Raw genomic sequence first — 20,569 nt, 5'->3', positions numbered from 1 at the left:
CTAAATTCTTGCTTTGGATTTCACAGCTTAGCTAGATAATATTTACCCCAAATTTCCTAGCTTTGATTTTATTTATTACAATTTTCTAACCCCCCCTCCCCCCAAAAAAATGTCTTTCAGTTTAGTCTGAAATCAAATGAAGAGTGGTCTGGCTTTAAAAAAATGGCTAACGTAATTATACTAGCCTCTTCCACGTGCTAATATGAAGCTATAGATTTTCATATTTACATCTCATAAATCTACAGATGCAGATATTATCATAAAATATTCACAGAGAAAAGCTAATATAAGTGAACTTCTTGTTACATTCTTGCCAACAAAAGCCCTGCATATTTCAACTTATTTTTACTTTGCCGCAAAGGTAGCCCATGCTTCCATGCAACTTGCTTATAGCAAAGAAACAGTTACCTAGTTCACTACATTGTTTTGGCAGAGACTCCACTTTAAACTCCTTTCCAATTCTTCTCCAGTACCTTGCAGAAGTGACTTTTTTGAGCTGTAAAACTGTGTTTTTTAGTAGCTTATATAAAACACTATAACCCATATGCACTTCACCTCTAATTCTACACACCTATATAATTTTTAAAAATTTCTCTAAGATTTGTTACAACTTGCCAAACACTGACATTTTTCTTATATAGGAATAGCACAAACCTGTCAGGCATTATACTTATATTTTAGAAAAGATTTCTAGATTTTGTTGACTAATGATCATATCATTCTATATTTTTGTTTAGTATTTTACTTTATAATGACAGAAGAGGCACAAATAATTACTTTTCAATCCTCTGACTGAAGGACATGGTAAAAAATGATGTATCTTATTTCAGTAAAATAAATAAATAAAAATACAGTAGTAATAATTAATCCTTGTAATCAGAAGGATAAAACTTATAGAATATTTAAAAGAAAATTCTAAACTCACAAGTCAGTGTAGAACATCTTGAAAACCCAAAGGATGTGCATTCAACAGAACTGATTTCCAACTTCCCAGTTATTTTTTTAACTGTTTAGATCCAATCATAAATAGCAGACCTTAACCACACAATCATTCCCCATGTGGAATTCCACTGTTAACCGAAGGACCTCAACAACTCAGAAACTTTCTGACTTCTGGATACAGATCAGGATAAAATTAGTAGCCCTCTCCTACTCCACAGGGCTGTTGTAAAGATTGATCTTTTCTTACCATAAATTGTTTAAATCAATTAAAAGGATCTTATTATTTCACCTATTTCACAAGTTTTCAAAACATGTTTGGCAAATCAAGGGTGAGGCAAAGTAAACTGTTAATGAATTTTCTACCCTTGTGATTTTCTTGATATTTATGGTATTTAGAGAATAAAGATTATCCAAGTTTCCTGAATTCAAAGTGGTTGATTAAAGCACTGTTTCATCTGAAAAAGATAACTCTCATTTTCTGATGATAAAAGACTGCAGCAAGAGTTTAAATTCAAATCTTCATCTATCAAAAAAGAAATCAATCCACATTAAAGTTTAGCAATGGCTTATGTTTTGACATTTCAGATGGATCAGTTATAAATATTAGTCCAATATGAAAAACATTTTCACTCTAAAAGACTCCTGCAAAGCAGTTTAACTTATTGGTGCATCTACCTTAGGGTAAATTGAGTTAATGGAAAATGGTGACTTCACAGCCTTTCATACCTCTGAAACCCTATAGAAGTTACAAATCTCATCATCAGAGGCTGGTTTTGGAAGCTGATATATCTGCTTCACTGGAATGGAACGGTGAGTCTCAGTCCTTTGATGACCCTAAACAATGCTAAAAATAGCTCCTGAAAGGTATCATTTGTGTAATATTACTTCACCAAAAGAAAAGAAAAAATATTCTTTAATCCTGAACAAAACCTCTTCAAAGTTTATGTTCTCAATAAACCTTTCACTGAGAACTGAAAATATAACTTAGTAATGCAATAAATGCCCTAACAAGTATATCAGATTTTTCACTTAATGCTTTTTACAGGCTTAAACCAAATGGACTAAAAGGAAATCACCTTTTACAGTCTGACTCCTACAGGAAGAATGCCTTGCTGTTACGCTTTTTAAAGAAGGCATGGTGAATTTATATCAACTTTGGCGAATCTAGAGGCATGATAAAAGGAAGAAAAATATCAGTGCAGTTAACATTCCACAGAACTCTTTCTTCACGTTTGTTTCCTTAGAGACTGGACATGATCCAAGATAACAAGAAAAATGCAAAAAGGAAAGTTTTTTTTAAGGCAAATGACATACAGTTTAGCATTCTGAGCTGATATAGAAGAGATAATGTTTCCCTACCCCTTTAAAAAAAAAAAAAAGAATTGTGGTCTTGTAGGTTAAAGATATTAAATGGTTAGGATTGGAGAAAATCACCAAAACCAGTTCTCCCATTTAAATAAATATGAAAGAAAATTCAGTTTGATCAGAGCTTATGGGCTATTAAAGTTTGGTTCCAGGCAAATAAAGAATATATTTTCTGCAGACTCTCATTTCAGCTTCTTTATCTAATGACATTGCATCTGGAATGTGAAAATATTTGATTTCATTATAACATAAAGAAGAACTGGTCTGTGTGTTTACATTTAAAACAAGACTTGGATTAAGACTGAAAAGTTGGGTGTCCTCTACAAGGGCCTGATGATCTTTAGGAAGAAAAGTCAAATAGCTTTTAATACTCATTGCTCCTACAAGGAGCCTCCAATCTTCCCCATCACAGAGCATCTTGTAGACCACACACTGAACCAACTACCTGTTGAACTACCTGATCTCCCCCGATTATCACAAAAGAAAGGACTAACCAGCAAATTACACCCTTGTTCTAAATACTATGGGAAGGTATGCAAAGGAGACAAAGCATTTATTGAGGAATTACTATGTGCTAGAGGCTTTTCACATGTCATCTCCCTTATTTTGCATCCCCAGCTATGAGGTGATCATCATCCCTCCTTATAGATGAGGGAACCGAGGCTCAGAGAGGTGAGGCCATACAGCCAGAGTCACACAGCAAGTGAGGGTAGAGCATGGTATGTGCTTCAGATGCAGATGCTCTCTTCTCTATATCATCCTTCTAAAGGCTCTATTTATATCTTTTTTTTCTTATTATACACATAAGACATGATCACTAGAGAATTTAGAAAATCCTGAAAGATATAAAAGAAAATAAAAACATCTCCTAAATCTATAATTCAGAGAGAATGATTTTCTTATCAACTTGATGTTTACTTCTGTGTGTATAGGTCTGAGCAACTTCATCATTTTATATCTTTGTAATTTTTTATCACTGCATACATTTCTTCACATAAAATTTCCTCTCAAAACCTGCACTTAAAAAGCCCTCTTTAAATTCCTTAAAGTCAAACTTAAGCCCGTATTGAGGGCATATTACTTTCTGGGGGTCAGGAATCCTGGAACAGCTGAACTGGGTAGTTCTGGCTCAGGGTCTCTCACAGGGTTGCCGTCAAGGTGATGTCCGGGGCTACAGTCATCTGAAGCTTGACCGGGGCTGGTGAATTCACTCCCAGGTGGCTCACTCCCATGGCTGTTGGCAGGAGACCTTAGTTCCTCACCACGTGGGCCTCTCCCACATGGAGGAACTACTCACATGACATGGCAGCTGGCTTCCCCAGAGTCAGTGAACCGAGAGAGAGAGAGGGAGTCAGAGCTAAGATGGGAGCCTCAGTTTTTCAGAAACTAACCTCAGAAAGGGGACCACTGGGGGGCCATCTTGGAGGCTGCTAAACCATACTGACAATTATAGAAGAGATCTGGGCTCTTTTTAAAACTGTGGTAAAATATATAAAACCTAAAATTTGCCATTTTAAGGATTTTTAAGTGTACAATTCACTGGCATTTAATTGCATTCACAGTATTATTCAACTATCACCAATATCCATTTCAAAACCCTTTCATCACCCCAAACAGAAACTCTATGCTAATTTAGCATCATATTTTTATTAAAATAATGTGACGATAATACTAAAGGTAATTTCTGGAAAGCAGAAAAACAATTGCTCAAAATTGTGCTACCCTAACACAACTATTTCAGTCACAGTTCACAGACATAATTTTATGATTAATGTTAGTATGCATACAATTTTTCATTCTGCTTTTTTCAGAAAACATATGAAGCATTCCTTATGTTTTCAAAGTCTTCATAATACCATCCTAACATTGTTGGGTAATATTCCATTGGGGTTCATGAATCATGATATATTAAATATTTCCCCATTCCCTTAAATCTTGGTTGAGTTCATACCAAGTCTTTTTTAATAATGTAATATACAACACAGTAATGAGAATCTTTGGGCAACTAGGTTTTTACTCCCCTGATTTGTTTTCTTGAGAGAAACACTGAAGAGTCAGATTCCTAGGTCATAAACTTAATTCCCCAGGCTCCCTACTGGAAGTAATATCCCAACTGTGGCCTCCAAGGCCTCTCCTTACCTGGCCTCTGCCTCCACTCTTCAATCTCATCTCCTCTCACTCTCCTCCTTACACTCACTACACTCTTACCACCTTCATTCTTCAATACACATTTCTTGAGCACCTACTATGTGATGGGCTCTGTTGCAGGTACAAAGCATATAGAAGCAAACAAAATAGTCAAAATCCCAGCCTTCAAATGGCTTACAACTTTCTAATGCTATTCCTTTAAAAAAAAAAAAATCATACTGCTATGTCTTCATGCACTTTTCCCTCTCTGAGATTACTTGTTTATTGTCCTAGGTACTCTAGAAGGTAAATTCTATGAGAATAGGAATCTCATTGGTACATTCCCCAGCACCCCGAACTTTCAGATGATGCTAAATCATATTTCTTGAATGTGTCATAATGAGTATCTTTACAGCTTTTAACATGTTTCCATAATGTCTTCCACAGTGTTTACCAGTTTCCAGTGCCATCAGCAGTGAACAAATGGGTCCATTTCTCTATAAGCTTACCAGCACTGGGGTTTAAGAAGGAGGAGGTTATGGATCCGGGGAAATGGGTGTTTAACGAAGGGCTGTTTGATGGACAGCACAGAAAACACTGAAGCTATCCTTCGGCTTTTCAAAATATTGCATTAAAGCGTTATTTGTCTTGATTACTATGTTTTCTTTGGAGGGGGGCATCACCTTAAGTTCTGAACCCAAGGTGAGTGCCTTAGTTGCCTCATCCTAGTCTCAGTCCTTCTGTGTATAAAGAGGGCTATATTAATAGATTTGTTCTTGAGGCTACAATACAATTGAGGACAGGGAAATAGACTTTCCAAAACAAGCTGAAATGTTACTATCAGAAAATATAGGGAACTATTTGAGAGCTATTTTTAGAGTTAAATGAGATAATGTGGACAAAGCATTTGGCATGCTATAGGCACGTCTATGTGTACCATGAACAAGGGCAGCTGTGATATTTATAATCAATATTACTGCTACTGCTCTGCCTCTTCTATGCATGTAAAAAATTAAACCGACCCTCCTAGATTCAGTAAAGGGAGTCTTTCCCAAATCACAGTATATCCCTAAAAAGTATTCCCCAAAAGTATTCCCAAATAATATTCTTTCCCAAATCACAGTATATCCCTAAAAAGTATTCCCCAAAAGTATTCCCAAATAATATTCTTTCCCAAATCACAGTATATCCCTAAAAAGTATTCCCCAAAAGTATTCCCAAATAATATTCTTTCCCAAATCACAGTATATCCCTAAAAAGTATTCCCCAAAAGTATTCCCAAATAATATTCTTTCCCAAATCACAGTATATCCCTAAGAAGTATTCTTTTGGTAGGAAACACCTCATTGGGAGACTTACAATGAATGGAAAAACTAGGAGAATGAAACTTATCTGTAAATTTATACAAAAAAAGACCTTATAAGTTTTAAATGCTCACTAAAATAAAACAATAAAGAGCACCTTAAGTAAAAGTATTTTCAACATTATTTTACGTAGCTTAAGATGGAAACATTTTCCTGTTAGACATGCTGTGGGACCTGACTCTTATTTTAGAATTTTGTAAACGTGTTTTGCGGTGTTCCATACCAAGGCACACTGCCTTCTTTCCAGGCTCCCTTTCACTCTGACTATACATGTGTCCTCTTCCTAAATGTCCAATGTCTTCCTCATTTTACAGCTCATCAAGCTGGGTTCTTCTTTCTCTGGCCTGTCTTACATGTCTTGACTCCCTTCTGCCTCGCAGGCCCTAGGGTGCTGACCTCAAGTTCAGATTTGTCAAGACAACACAGTGAAAGCATTTCTTCTTCTCTGCCATCCTCATTCCTCCTTTCCTCTTCCCAACCCTTCTGTTCGAATGGTGTCCAAATAAGAGTGACTCACCAACATCTGAAGCAGGGCCCTCTGAGCTGTGGAACATCAAGCTGACATGTACTAAAATACTGAGTAACTGCAACGCGTATTTGGAGAGGGATTACTGTAATTACGTGGCCAGGGCTGATGCTAAAGATAGTATGGGGAAAACACTTTTTTGTTGTGTTTGTTTTCATTCTGTGGTTTAAGACCCAGAAGATAATTTATCCTACTCTATGATGTGATGTATGCTACCAATATGACAGCCATCAGAGGAGATTTTTAAATTTTTAGAAAAAATATTTCATATATTTCCATCAAAAGCATTTCCTCCTACATTAGAATGTACAATTTAAGGAGTGACTTTTTAGCAATGAACCTGCAGAGTGAATTCCAACTGGAGAAGAGTTAAGAACTGGTACCTTACATTCTTCTCCTAGTTCTAAGCCCTTGCCTTTGACCTTGCACTTTCTCTCTCTACACCTATATGAACCTGCACATGACTGCACCACTATTATCAAATAGTCTAAAGTGCTTCTGGAGTTTGCACATGGCTGTTCTCAGCACAGAAATAGTCACTACAGTAGAGAGACTTCAGCCTAATGACTTCCTTGCAGATAACTCACATTTCCATTAACAGGAAGCTGACTAGTCTTAAAATGGCAGGGAACTGGCTTTGTGCACAGAAACCCAGTTTTAAAGCCCATTACTAACAGAGCATTGACGAGAACTTCATGATCCCTTCCTATTTTGCTCTCTTGTGGCCTGTGGTGTGGGGATGCCTAGGCTTTTCCAAGAGGCTGGTCTCTTAAGGAGTAATGTAGCTATCAACCATCCTTGCTTTCCTCTCTCATCATGTGAGGAGGTTGTGGATCTGGGGGCATTGGTGCTATAAAGAGTGGTTTGATGTGAGCATTGAACAGGTTGAGGCTGTCTTTACTGAAAGTGAGCGCAGCCTTTGGGTTGCACATTCCTTTATTCTTGCCTTTAACTCTACATTTGCCCCTTTATAGAAAATGATTTATAACGGAAGGATGCCATTCCATATCCACTTGGGCTTGGAGGGCCCCCAAATCAGCATAACTGCTGAGCTGTTTATTTTCTTGAGCATTAATTCTATCTTTACAGCTGAAATAAAACTAAGATAAAGGAACAGAACTAAAAAGCTGCACATTTATTATCATCCGGGGTCTAACTACTTATAATTGCCAGGTATATGGAGGATTTTTTCAGTCATGTCTCTAACATAAGGCAGAAGCTAGCACAAACCATTAAAAAAAAAAGTCTGCTATGTCTTAAAACCAACAATATCAGCATCCTGTGGAAAACTAAGACATGTATTTGCAGATTATGTGTAAAAACATGGAAGCATTTTAAACAATGATTACTTGGGAACTTATAAGAAATTTTTAAAGGAATATTGAGGTCACTTTAGAGTGGATGGAACGGACATAGGCTTTCTTTGTTGTCAGTGTAAATAATTGTTGCATATACACACACACACACACACACACACACACACACACACACACACCCCGGGGCGGGGGGGGGGGGTGGCTTTTCAATTTAAGAAATACGCTAACTTGTGCCAAGCTTCTATACAGTTTGACAAATTTTAGCACATTCCCAAGTTTTATTTCTAAATTTAGGAAACACCAGATCTAGAGGCGACAGAGCTTAGATGGTGAAATGGCCAGTGTCCCAGAATCAGTGCTGTCCAAATGCCATGCTTTGAAATTCCATTCTGGATACCCAGGAGAGAGATGTTCAATATTCAACAAAATCGAAGAATTTGGAAATTGAAAATCTCTCAGATGTTCTGAGAGAGAGAAAATCCTGGGGCAGAGTCAGAGGATTTGGATTTAAGCCTATAGCTATACTAGAAAGAAATAAGCAAGAGAATAAAAGCCTGGGCAGTAGGTTTTTAGCTGCAAAATCTAATCCCCCTCACAAAATACTGTGGTAAAACATTTGTTATAAACTGATCAGAAGTTATGCTCTATTCTGCACTGTCCAATTTGGCAGCTACAAGCCACAGATGACTATTTAAATTTAAATTAATTAAAATTAAATAAAATAAAAACTCAGTTCCTCCATTGCACTAACCACATTTTAAGTTATTCAATGTACTCATATGATTACTAGCTACCATATCGGACAGTGCAGATATAAAACATTTCTAACAATGCATAAAGATCTATTGGAAGTACTGCTCGATATCTTGCAAAGATCTGTTCCAGCTTCCAGAAATTTCTAAAATTAAAAAAAAAAAGAATTGTGTAGTTTATATACTTGGAGGATTTTATTCTTTAGATGAAGAGTAGAGATTGGATTGAGAAAATCAGTGAATATAGATATAGAGAAGAGGGCTAGGTCAGGGATTACTCCAAAGGTGTGCTGGCTGGTAAGAGAAGGAGCCTAAAATAACAATGGATAGAAGATGTTCCTGTGGAAATGTTTTTCACTTTCTTGGGAAAAATAAGAGACATTAGAATTCTTTCAGCAACACAACCTAGAAGTAAGGGTTGTGAGGCAGTTAAATTCTAAGAAAGGAAAGTAAAGCCTGATTGAACCACCAAATAAAATTAGAACTATGAGTAACAATTCTAACCTTCAGTCAAGGGTGACAAGAAATAAGAGATAAATGGAAAAATCCCATTTGTATTCATCTTTATAAATATAATGATGTGCTTGCCTCCATTTGGAGACAAAGGCATAAAACCTGGTATAATTCTCAACTAAATAGCCTCCAAAGTACCTGAGCGAATTCATAAAAAATGTTGGCCATCCAAGTAGATGCCCAAAGTGGCAGACAGGGGCAGCCAATCAAACCATGAGGCAGCAATGACTTTCTCTACTTGTTCTGCTAAAGGAAAAAGGAAAAAAAAAATCAGTTGCTCATCTCACATATTTTACGGAGATAAGCAGCCGGCCTCTAACCACGTTTTCCCCCAGAACATGCTGCCCTCTAGAGGCCACATGAACATACACATGTGTAAAGATAACGCATAAATAAGGCTCAGTTACATTCAAATTAACAGCATCGGTAATAAAGATACAGTGAAAAAGAGGGGAGGCGCTTGATTATATCTATTGTCCGAAACGCTTTAGGATAAAGATGAGAAACAATCAACATTTTTAAGCCTCTAATAAACCTTCCCTCTTCAGCTGACTTAAATACGAGAAATCATAAATAGTGCTGTAGTCCTAGAATGGCATTTTCCTGGAGAAACTTAAAAGTATGTCAGCAATCATTTCTCCTTTGTTTCAACTAGGGAGGGGAGAGTGTGGCAGAAAGAGGAAGAAAAACGACTGATGTGGTTTGACCACTTTTACTAACATCTCCAAAGCATATCAGTTTTGATCTGAAACTTAATACGTTAAAACTAGGCCCTGAGTTGGGGAATAAAAGACAGAATATAAATGATTTTATCCCTGTTAAGAGTTTAATCTTTTAAACCTTGGCTGTAGTGAAGTGGTCAAAATCTGGCCTAAGAAATGAGAACTACCCTTCATCTTGACTTCAAATCAATTCTTCCCCAACAGCCATGCCATAAACACACACACACACACACATACACACACACACACAGCTGGTATGTTTATTGGTGGAGTCACTAAAGGATTTAGCTGGACAAACATCACAAAGATGATGGCTGATTTAAATGAATTTATGATCAAATGTTTTCCATTGCAGGAAGAGTGGGAAATCACTTATGGGAAGATTTGAATAATTTAAGGGAAGTTCTCTATTTGGCATTATGTTTGTATATCAAGTCTTGAGGGATTAAATTCAGCTGAGGACTAGCAAAGAATTCACATACAGATACACAAAGATACACTGTATAGTAATGCAATGAGGGCCAGAATATTGATCCCTTTGTGTTAATATTTCTATTCATTTATATTTCACTTAGAGTCTGGGTAATAACATCCACACATATAGACACTCACTATGAGAATTCAATAGTAAGCTGCTACTGGATTTTTCAGATATCCTCAAAATGTTGAAATGATCTAAAAATGTTCTTCTAGGTAAGACAAAAAATAACTGATTTGCAGATTGTATATGTGTGTGTTTAAGGCAGTTTAATGTATCTTTGTTGTTTTTGTCAAAGACAAAATAAAATCTATTGTTAAAGTCACTCCCACGATGAATATAACATAGGAGTGACTTTAACAACACAAAGTAACACGGGACTTGTGCCTTAGGGTAGGGACTTGGCTTAGGGTCTGAAAGAGCAAAGCAGTTCCCTTTGGAGTCCCCTACCCATTTGCTTGTCAGTGGTGATACGTGAACCAAACTGAGGCCATGCTCCCAGTCTTTATTCTTTGTGTTTCTAGAGATAAATCAACTACCCTCCCCACTGAGGAGCTATAATCAATAAGAATAATTACTTTTAGTGTCACGAATGAAACCCATGGGGTCAAGTGGACATTCAGCCCCTATGCAGCTGGTTTAGGCTCCTATCAGTTCATGCACAGAGTTCATGAACAAGTACAGAAAAGGTCTAAAAGATGCTTTGAACTTGGTAACAGTGTTGTCCAAAGGCTTCTTTCAATTGAATTAGGACAACTGTCTAATAGATGTGTTTGCAGACTTAGGGTAAACAGCAGTTTTACATGAATTATGCTAACATATCACTCCTGGGAAGGAACTGCTGGGGAAGAGGAATCTTGTTTCTACACAAGAAGTATTTTTGAAAAATCATCTGGTGACCAAGAAATGCAGCACATGCTCTTAGAAAGGGAGAAGAAATACTCCAGACGTCTGGGCACCCTGTGTAGCAGTGGTATTCATGTTCAAGGACAATTACTTTTCTCGAAAGGAATGAAACGCTCGGACTGACAGGAGAGGGCAGGCCATGCTGAAAAACAGAAGTGGGGTAAGCTGGTGTTTCTCACAAGAATCCTGCCCAGGGTCCTTACAGACGGAAAATCCGGGACTCAGATGGCCTAGTGAGCTTCCTTTCATATTATATGGTTCAGTGGTGGATCTAGGATTGGAACTTGGCCCCTGTTATACCAAAGCTTATGCTGCCTTTGAGTGTTTTCTTGCCATTTGCGCCAATAATGAGCTTTCACAGGCATCTTCCCTCTTTTCTTTTCTTTCTTGGTTTGTATCAACAATATTGATTGACCACGTGTTCTTACAGGATCAGATGGAGCAGTGTCTACACAGCAGGAGTCGGACGCACTTGTCAACATGAAAAGCCTATTAACTGTATCTGCACAATGAGTGGGAGTTGAGCCCCAGTTTTATAGAAAGTCTCCCCAAAGGATGAGGGGGACCCCTTGTCCCCACAAGTGATTGGGCCCCTTGTCCAATCCTAATTTTCATGAAAATCAACCAAGGTGAAGTGTGGACTGGGTGACAGTGGATATAAAAAATGACACTGTTGTTCATATCACCTCTTTCTCCAGTGACGACTTAATGCTCATCTGAACTGTGAGGCTAACAGTTCACTAAATTCATAAACATTTTCTTAATCAAAACAAAACGATATAAATGAGTGTTGAGGAAAGGGATCTTATAGCCAATGTTTTTTAATAAATAAAGAGCAGTAAAAATTTCTGCATTTCTGTTCACGCTTCAATTTTTTAAATGTGGCCAATTTCGATGTTCTGAAGCTGAAGAATTAACATATGTACCCACAGGGGCTCATGAGAGGCTTATTTAGAAAATGGAGTTCCTCTTTGTAGCATCTCATATGTGCTAAAGGGAAGCTGAGCCTTTTGGTATTTTCTGAGCAGAGTTAGGGGAGATCAAGGGGGCCGGGAACAACAGCAAAGAGGTGAATTCTTCAGGGAATTCGTAAAGGGTAGAGAGCTGTGTGTCTAACCCGTAGCAGTTCCCAGTAGAAAAGAGAGAAAGAACAGGAGAAGGAGAAAGGAATGGAGCCACCTGAAATAGGCAGTGCCCCTCAGAAGGGAACAGCATGGCTCTTGGAAGGGAGGGGGAGGGGAGGGGGGAGGGGGAGGCATGTCTGCTAGGTGTTCTCTGATACCTCCACTATTCCCTCCACAGATTTATCACTTATTGGGTCTTCCAGAGCTATTATCTTCTCAGAGTGTTTACAAATAAAAGACAGAGGTGAGAAGCAAACACAACAAGCAAGCTCCCCAGACACTTGAGTGCAAAATGCAAGGACTCTTGAGCACAGAATTTCCAAAGCATCGGACACCATGCTTGTATTACACTGGTGGGCCCCTAAAAATAAATGGATACTTTACATGTCGATCTATAGCTGTGCTGCCCAATGTGGCAGCTACCTGTGATGGCTATTTACATTTAAGTTAATTAAATTTAAATGAAATTTAAGATTCAGTTCCTAAGCCACATTTCAAGTGCTCAACAGCCACAGGGGGCTAACGGCTACTGCCCTGGGCAGCGCAGATACAGATTTCCATCAGCGGAGAAGGTTCTGCTGGATAGCGCTGATCGACAGGGGACAGAAATGTCGGGCCAAACTTTCTACTGTCTCAGAGACGATGAGCTTCCCTGAGAATAATCTCTTATTTTCTCGATGCTGCGGTGGAAAATGGTTTCTTCCTTATACATAATTTTGAGCATAGCTAATCTGAACCAGGCAACGTGGAACCATCAGAGTCAGGGGCCTATGCTGTCACCTGATGGGCAAGAGATAGGGCAAAACAGGCTGTGTCTGACCTGATGAGGGCTGGGTTTGCCCCCTCTGTTTTGCCTCACCCCATGACTCGTCACTGAAGAGGAAACCCCACTACAACTTGTGAGAAGCAGAATGGCCCCAAAGATGTCCTCTCACCCATCCCTGAAGCTTGTAAATATGTTATTTTCCAAGGCAAAAGGGACTTGGCAGATGTAATTAAGGTTATAGGTTTAAAATAGAAAAGTTAACTTGGATTATAGAATTTAGAAGCAGAGAACTTTCTCTTATTGGAGGCAGAAGAGGTGGAGCAGGAGGGGAAGGGAGAGATTTGAGAAAGACTCGTTGCGCTGATGCTGGTTTAAAGAAGGTGGCAGGGTGATGAAGGATACATGAGGCCTTCAGGAGCTGGGAGAGGCTCCCCGCTGACAACCAGAAAGGAAACAGAACCTCAGCCCGACAACCATAAGGAACTGAATACTGCAAATTATCTGAATAAGCTTGGAAGCAGACTCTCCCCAAGAGCCTCCAGACAGGGCCCAGGCTACCAACACCTTGATTTTGGCCTTGTCAGACCCAGATCAAAGAAACCAGCTGCGCCCATCCAGACTCCTGCCCAAGAGGAGATAACACATTTGTGGTGTTTTACACCAGTAAATTGTGGTAATTTCTTACAGCAGCCCCAGAAAACAAATACACCATTTTATATTGCGAAGAAGCCGAGAGCTTCCTCAGTTCACACTTCTAGGATCTGTTTTGGGGAACAGTTCGAGAAAGCCTAATTCTATCGTGCTCCTTTCAGGGAAACGAGCAGCCCAGCTGCTCCTGGAAACTCTGGGCCGCTTCAGAAGCATGGTTGGGTTTTATCCCTTAATGAGCTGGATGGCAGAAGGAAGGTTTTAGCTGCACCAGGAGTGTGTACTTTCGGGTGAGGCGTCCAACACATAATCTTAAAGCATGAGAAACAATGGCTGTTGCCAACTCCTGAGTCCGGCACGTACTGCCAATTAGTAAGACAGAAGATGGATAGTTTCTGCCTATCAGATGGGGAACAAAACACTCGTGCCTGAAAGATAGCAAACAGCATGGGGCCTGCCCTCGGCCACCACCAGGGGTTATTAATGTCAGCGAATTGTTTGCTATGAAAAGAAAGACATGGACAAGAAATCTGGCGATAACACAAAACGACGGAGGATGATTTCCTGGGGCAGTGGGAGCTGTGTGGATTGGGCGACAAATCCCACTAGCAGGGTCTGAGTGGGTGGCTGGCAGGCCTGTCATCGCCAGCATGTAGCTTGTCACGATCCTGCCTCCATCCCAATGGCACATTACCCAGCATCACAGAAGAGGCCCTAGTTGATGGTATGGGTGGTTAGCCTGCTGCAAACACTATTCCCCAGGAGAGAGGAAATCAGGTTTGTACTCCATCCCAGCTCTCCCACTGCTGAAAACCTAGACCGGGAATGAATGACACCAGGTCCCAGAAGAGATCTCCCGACCCTAAGTCACAGTGAGAACAAAATAAAATCAGGTATTGATAAGCCCACTTGAATATCAGGATTTTTAAATGATAATATATCTTTCATAAGATTCACTCTGGGGTATACCTTCCAAGTTGTAATTCTCAATAGCACTGATCATTTGACCTCAGCATGTTTTTTTATTTCAAGCTATAAAATGGAGATGATAATATCTGCCCTGACTACTTCCCAAGATTGTTATAAGGCTATAAAGATGTGACAACATATACGAAAGCCAATCCTATATAGCAAAAGGCTGTCTGACTGTTTACTACCACTACCACCCCATCAAGCCAGGACTATGGATTGATGAGTATGTCATCAGGCCTTTGACTAGGTACGTCTCACATATTATCACATTTATGCTGTTGCTACTATTAGTGATCGGGGCTAGGGCTTTGGCAGATTTGCCAGCTTTCTCTCAGACATCTTTCTCTTTGTCCTCCCAGCACCTGCCTCCAACCTATGTCTTTGGACAGGACTTGATGCTGTCTTCTTTGACTCCCACCAAAGCCTGGAAAGCATCTCCTATTTGAGGACCTCCTTTTTTTCCTCTTCAAGAATACACTCTTCAATTTTCTAGAATTGCTCTGTGTTCAGTGGCAAGGGGTTTAATAGATCAGATAAACATCACACCTACCTAATGCTTTCAGTACCTGAACTAATGATTCACTCCTGTGAAACTGAATGACCCCAGAAATTGCTCTGAACTGCGATTTTTAAGCAGGCAGGTGAGACTTAGGGGCTTCCAAACAATACCACGTGTGGGTATCCAAGGTCAGGACAGGAGACTTGCTTGGATCTGATTGTCCGAGTGTTGAAAATTGTATTTTCAAGGGTGTGGTAAGGACCTACACCCCACGTAACCTCTCAGTGCTGAACTCAAGCCCCCAGAGCCGGGCAGTCGACAATTGCAGCTCAGGCTCATCCTCTGAGTGAAGAGAAAGGAATTCTAAAATGTCTGCTTTACTGTCTGCTTTAGAGCTTGTCACCCTAACAAACCCATCCCTAAAAATGTGCATGGATGATATAAAGAATAATTTCTTTGAAAATACGGTGAGAAGAAATCTCCAGGCACTAAACAAACTGAAACTGTTACTTTGAAGTAAACAGAATTATAACAAAAATGATCAACAATGAAAAAAATGTGAAACTGGAGAAAGAGGATTTAAAGATCTGGCTCAACTCAACTGCTCCTCCTAGTGTCAATAACTGTTCTTACCTTTCTCTAACATTTCTAAGCAACTGTAGGGAAACTGAAAGCTTGAACTTACTTTGCAATATATTATTTTAGAAAACTTTAAATCAACTAAGAACAATAAGGCAGAGTAGAAGACAGGGCTTTTCTTTCTTGAGAAGGTACCTATTTAAATCTTAATGGAATGCAATCAGATATGACAAGAAAAATATAATAGAGAACCACCAACATAAGTATATGGAGTGAAATTTATGTTATTTCTCTAAATATTATTTTAAATGCTTTATGCACATGTAGCACAACTTTTTAGCAAGTCATCTTTAAAATATGTTTTGGAAGTTAATCAGCCGATTAGATAAAACATTCAAGGAACGTTAAACTACCCCAAGTTAGAAAACACTTCTGAAGCTCCTAAATTAGGGTTTGTGACTCTGCTGGTACGTTCCAATATATGCAGGTAAATGTTTTCTTCTCTGTTTTTGCATTTCCATAAGGGTAGCCTCAGTATAATGTCTGTGAATTTACTGCACATCTTAAAGAATCATCTTTTTTTAATTCTTAGGAGAAACCCAGCTGGACTTGCCAACCAGAAGGATTATAAGCAGAACTAGAGCACGTGGGTGGAGGGAGCAGAACAAGGCTGGCCTACAACTTCAAAGTCTGTGGATGTGCTCTGCTTTATCAGCTATGACCTGTGTTTTCCAAATTTGTCTTATGTGACTTGGCGGTTTATCCTTACTTCTCTTTTTGCTACTTTCAAACCTCCAAAGTTGTTCAGCTGCTAAAAAGTTCCCAAACAAGCAAATGCATTCCTGGAATCCCACCCTTAACTTTTCTGGAGAGTATATACTAAGGCTTCTTCTCCGGCCAAAATAATGAAAGATTTTTAAGTGGCTGAAATTCTTGGTTGATTGCACATGCATGCCAATGTCAGACAACTATAAATAGAGAGATTTGGGAGAAAAATATGGAGAGCCTTTATAACTCCAAGGAAATAAAATGGAGTGTTTTGAAGGCCATCAGAAAACAGAACATGTATTTATGAAATTAAGACTTGTCTCCCTTTAGTCCAAAATTCCCTTCAAGCAGGAGAGAACCCACATGGATCATGTACCTTCAGTAGGAGGGAATAAAGGACTTTCTTTTCTTTGTTAATATGTATTTATTATTCTCAATCTTATAATTAAGACTTTTTCTTTATAGTATCCTTTGGAGTTTAGATATCTGCTGGATCTTTTGATATTTTTCTCCTATCCCTGCTTTGTTTCCCCAGAATACTAAAAAATCCTTCAAAGGATAAAATTATGCCCATGGTTACTGGTATAAATGAAGTCAGCAGGGAATTGCATGGGTGTTACCTAGGGCAGACTTGGTCCCAAAATAAACTGGGTCACTTGTTACAGTTGTTCAAAGAGACTTGAGGATTCATTTCTCAAGAAATTTTACTATCTTAGGCAGGTTAATACATCCACTAGCTTCAACAGCTGTGTTAATACATATTTTTGAAGACATTGTTACTTAATTTTGAACAGCAACTTACATTTGTATATTAACCTGCTCATCTTATATTAACCTATCTAAATTGAATTCAAATTAGTTCTTGCAAATTAGTTCACTTTATTCTGAACCTGTTACTGCTGTACAAGAGAATGTACCGATTGCTTTGGTTTCGTAATTGTGCTGTAGACAAGCAAATTAGTTAGCAGTGAAGAAGAAAGCCAGCACTTGCTTAATAGTCTTTAAATGTAATTCTTCCAAATCTAGACCCCACTCTGAGGTGAGAGATGTTGAAATGTCGATGATGGTTACACGGTCACAGGTCCATTTGTAGAAAGAATCAATAATATAATTAATGTCTCTCAATTTTCACTTCTCCCTAAATTGCATTGGGTTCAAACTGGCTGGAGGCTATAGCCTTGCTTTAAGAGCTCAGTACATAACAGATAACCAGAAAGTCATATTTTTATAATATTTTTAGTGGTGATTTTATTACTTAGTGTTTTCTGAAATAAATCCTTAAGGCAACAAAAAAATAAGACTTGTGGGGACTTGAAAATAGCACGGTTCTAAACAAGTCATGTTTATAATTTTAAAACCTTACTTCAAAAGCTCAGCTTTTAATATTTTCCCTAAAATGTTTTTAAAGTGATCTAAGGACGGGACTCTGTTTATGACTCAATTAATTTTAAGGTTTTTACAAGGCATATGTGATGGAGAAATTAAAAGAAAGATATTAACTACCATTCTATCAAATGATTTAAAAGACTTTACTTAAAAATGTAATAGTTCCTTCAGTATTTTAGACCTTGTTTCTGGTAGAAAAAACATATACCCTATGTTCATGGAAAATGCAAATAATAAATATCTCTGAAGAGGTATCTTAAAGAGAAACTGTGTTCTTATTTTGTGAAAAACCATATTCCGAAGAATTCTTATTTGCCCTCAAACGTAAAAGCATATTTACTGAATCTAGCATCTTTTAAGAAAAATTTCATGATTGAGCACAATGCACACAGTTTTAAAAATTTCTAAATCAGCAACACCAGAGATGGCAACTGAGACGAAGCAAGAGAGTAGCACAGACATATATATACTACCAACTGTAAAATAGATAGTCAGCGGGAAGTTGTTGTATAACAAAGGGAGTCCAACTCGAGGATGGAAGATGCCTTAGAGGACTGGGGCGGGGAGGGTGGGGAGGACTCGAGGTGGGGGGAGTCAAGGAAGGGAGGGAATACGGGGATATGTGTATAAAAACAGATGATTGAACTTGGTGTACCCCCCCCAAAAAAAAAAAAATTTCTAAATCGGCAACACCAGAGGGTCACAAAGCCTGATTTTGTTGATGAAGTTAACTACTTCTGTTGGGACACAGACAGCACCTCTTAGAGAAAGAAAAGCAGCAGGTCTTAGGTGGTCAGAACGAAGCAAAGCGATGCAAAGCTTGAATACTACTTCAATTGTCTTTTTCTTTTTGAAAGACGTGAGTAACCCAGTTTTTCCTGAGATAGAGTAATGTCAACGGACAAAAGTATCTTCTCTGAGAGGCACGCCACTAGTCACTAAGCATGGTTGAACAAGAAAGGCCATTTATCTGGGCACACAGATTGTAGATGCTGAATGAACGACTGGAGTGGGCCAGATGTAAATGCTGTTGGGGTCACATCCACAGGAGGACAGTGGACGAAACATCACGCAGCCTGTGTACAGACCTCCCTTGCCATCGATTTTCCTGGGCAATTTGCAGCTCATTCTAGCTCTGTCCCTCTGAAGAAAGGAAGTGGAGGGTCAGCTACATTGAAGGCTAGTCTCCACAAACACTGCTATGCATGGATTTGTCAGATTTTTCTGTTACTTCAGAGATATGGTTAGAGATTTAACTGCTTTGTTAAGAATTGATTCATAAAGTGATTACCTGGTTGGACAAAACTTTTTGAGCAATTATGAGAAATGTGTTTGATCATTTAATTGAGACAGGAACTGTATACTGTTTATATTACTTGGTATATGAAAGCACTCAATTAAAATGTATTAGACCAATGTCGTGAAGTTAGGGTGGAGGAGGAGGAACACACACAGAATGTTCCCTCCCAGCCGAGGGCATGTGTCCCGGGGAAGATTCTAGATGTTAAGAACTGACCTTTCAAATGGAAAATGCAAAGTCCTGTGCTAGACAAAAATAATTATACTGGTGTGTTCTTCTAAGTATGCATTTAATCAAAATAAATTGCCAAACCTTTCAAATAAGCCACTGAATAATTTAATGTATTCATTCCGTGAGTTCCTCACAATACGCTGTCTGCTGTTATCTACTGACAGCATTGATTAAAGGCATCTTTAGTATAAAAAGTTTTTATTTTTTTCCATAATTGATGACATCTAAAATTAAAGATGTCATAACAGTAGAAAGGGAGACAATAACACTAAATTCCCCATAGACAAAATTTTGTTATGACAAATTACAGTTTATTGAATCAAAGCAGATCGATTACCTTTCCCCAAAATAATGCTTGAAACATGATACTGTACAATCAAACGGAGTGACTCAATTACTCTGCTTCCCAACTTTCAATGATTTACTAGCAGTCTGGCTTTCAATAAAAGACCCTTGAATAACCTGGGACACCCAGATCTTCAGATGTCATCAAATTTTGAAACCAATAAATAAAACGATTTCAACAAGGTCAGATGAGAGAATAGAAATTAAATAAACAGAGTCCATATATTCAAGGTGATTCATATACTTAGCTTCCCAATAAGGGTTAGGGGAAAAATAGGTAAACTGAAAACATTTGAAAGATCAGTTTTATCTAGCTTAAAGGTTGTCACCAACGTTTAGTTTACAAAGTCAGTTGATATATTATACTTAAGAAATGCTATTTTGCTGATGCTAAAACATTTCTTGGAATCTAGTAAGAAGAAGAGAAACCACAGTGAATTTCAGGATGAACAACTCTGAAGCAATACTACATCACTCTGGGAACCCAAACTCATACAAGAATGCTGGTTTAGGTGGAACATGGGGGCTGGTACCCAGTTAGGGCTTAATAACGGTTTAATGGTTAAATGAATGAATGAATGAATAAACAATGGTGAACAAATGAAAGAATGTCATGATAAACTTAACAGGAAAGTTTTTAAATTAAAAGAGAGAAAAAGAGAATGAGTATAATCTGTATTAAAAACTTACTTATTCCATGCTTGTCTAAGGTTTTTAGAGCTGTACAGGGTAAAGCGTTCTGAAATAAAAAAGAAAAATGATAAATAATCTTTCTTTCAAATATCTATATTGTCAGTATGTTAAAAAAAAAACTTTTAAAAAGTTACTGTTCAATGTAGCCATAGTTATGCTAGACATTACTAGGTCTTCATCTTAGATTAAACAGTTATAAAGAGTAAAACAAGAAGAGCAGTTTGACATTTTAAACGATGAAGGATTG

At 38.3% G+C, this 20,569-nt stretch overlaps 1 protein-coding gene across 1 annotated transcript in view; it reads right to left on the bottom strand.

The window, feature by feature from the left end:
- Window positions 1–20,569, bottom strand: part of CDK14 (cyclin dependent kinase 14) — a 534,565-nt gene that overhangs the window by 105,731 nt on the left and 408,265 nt on the right. The window contains exon 12 of the mRNA XM_057732871.1: window positions 20,320–20,368. Within this exon, the coding sequence (XP_057588854.1) occupies window positions 20,320–20,368 (49 nt within the window). The remainder of the gene's footprint in view (window positions 1–20,319; window positions 20,369–20,569) is intronic.

This window comes from Hippopotamus amphibius, chromosome 4 (genome assembly GCF_030028045.1).
Source record: "Hippopotamus amphibius kiboko isolate mHipAmp2 chromosome 4, mHipAmp2.hap2, whole genome shotgun sequence".
NCBI lineage: Eukaryota > Metazoa > Chordata > Mammalia > Artiodactyla > Hippopotamidae > Hippopotamus > Hippopotamus amphibius.
Note: the sequence above shows the minus strand (reverse complement) of the source record. Positions and strands in the feature narration are given on the sequence as shown.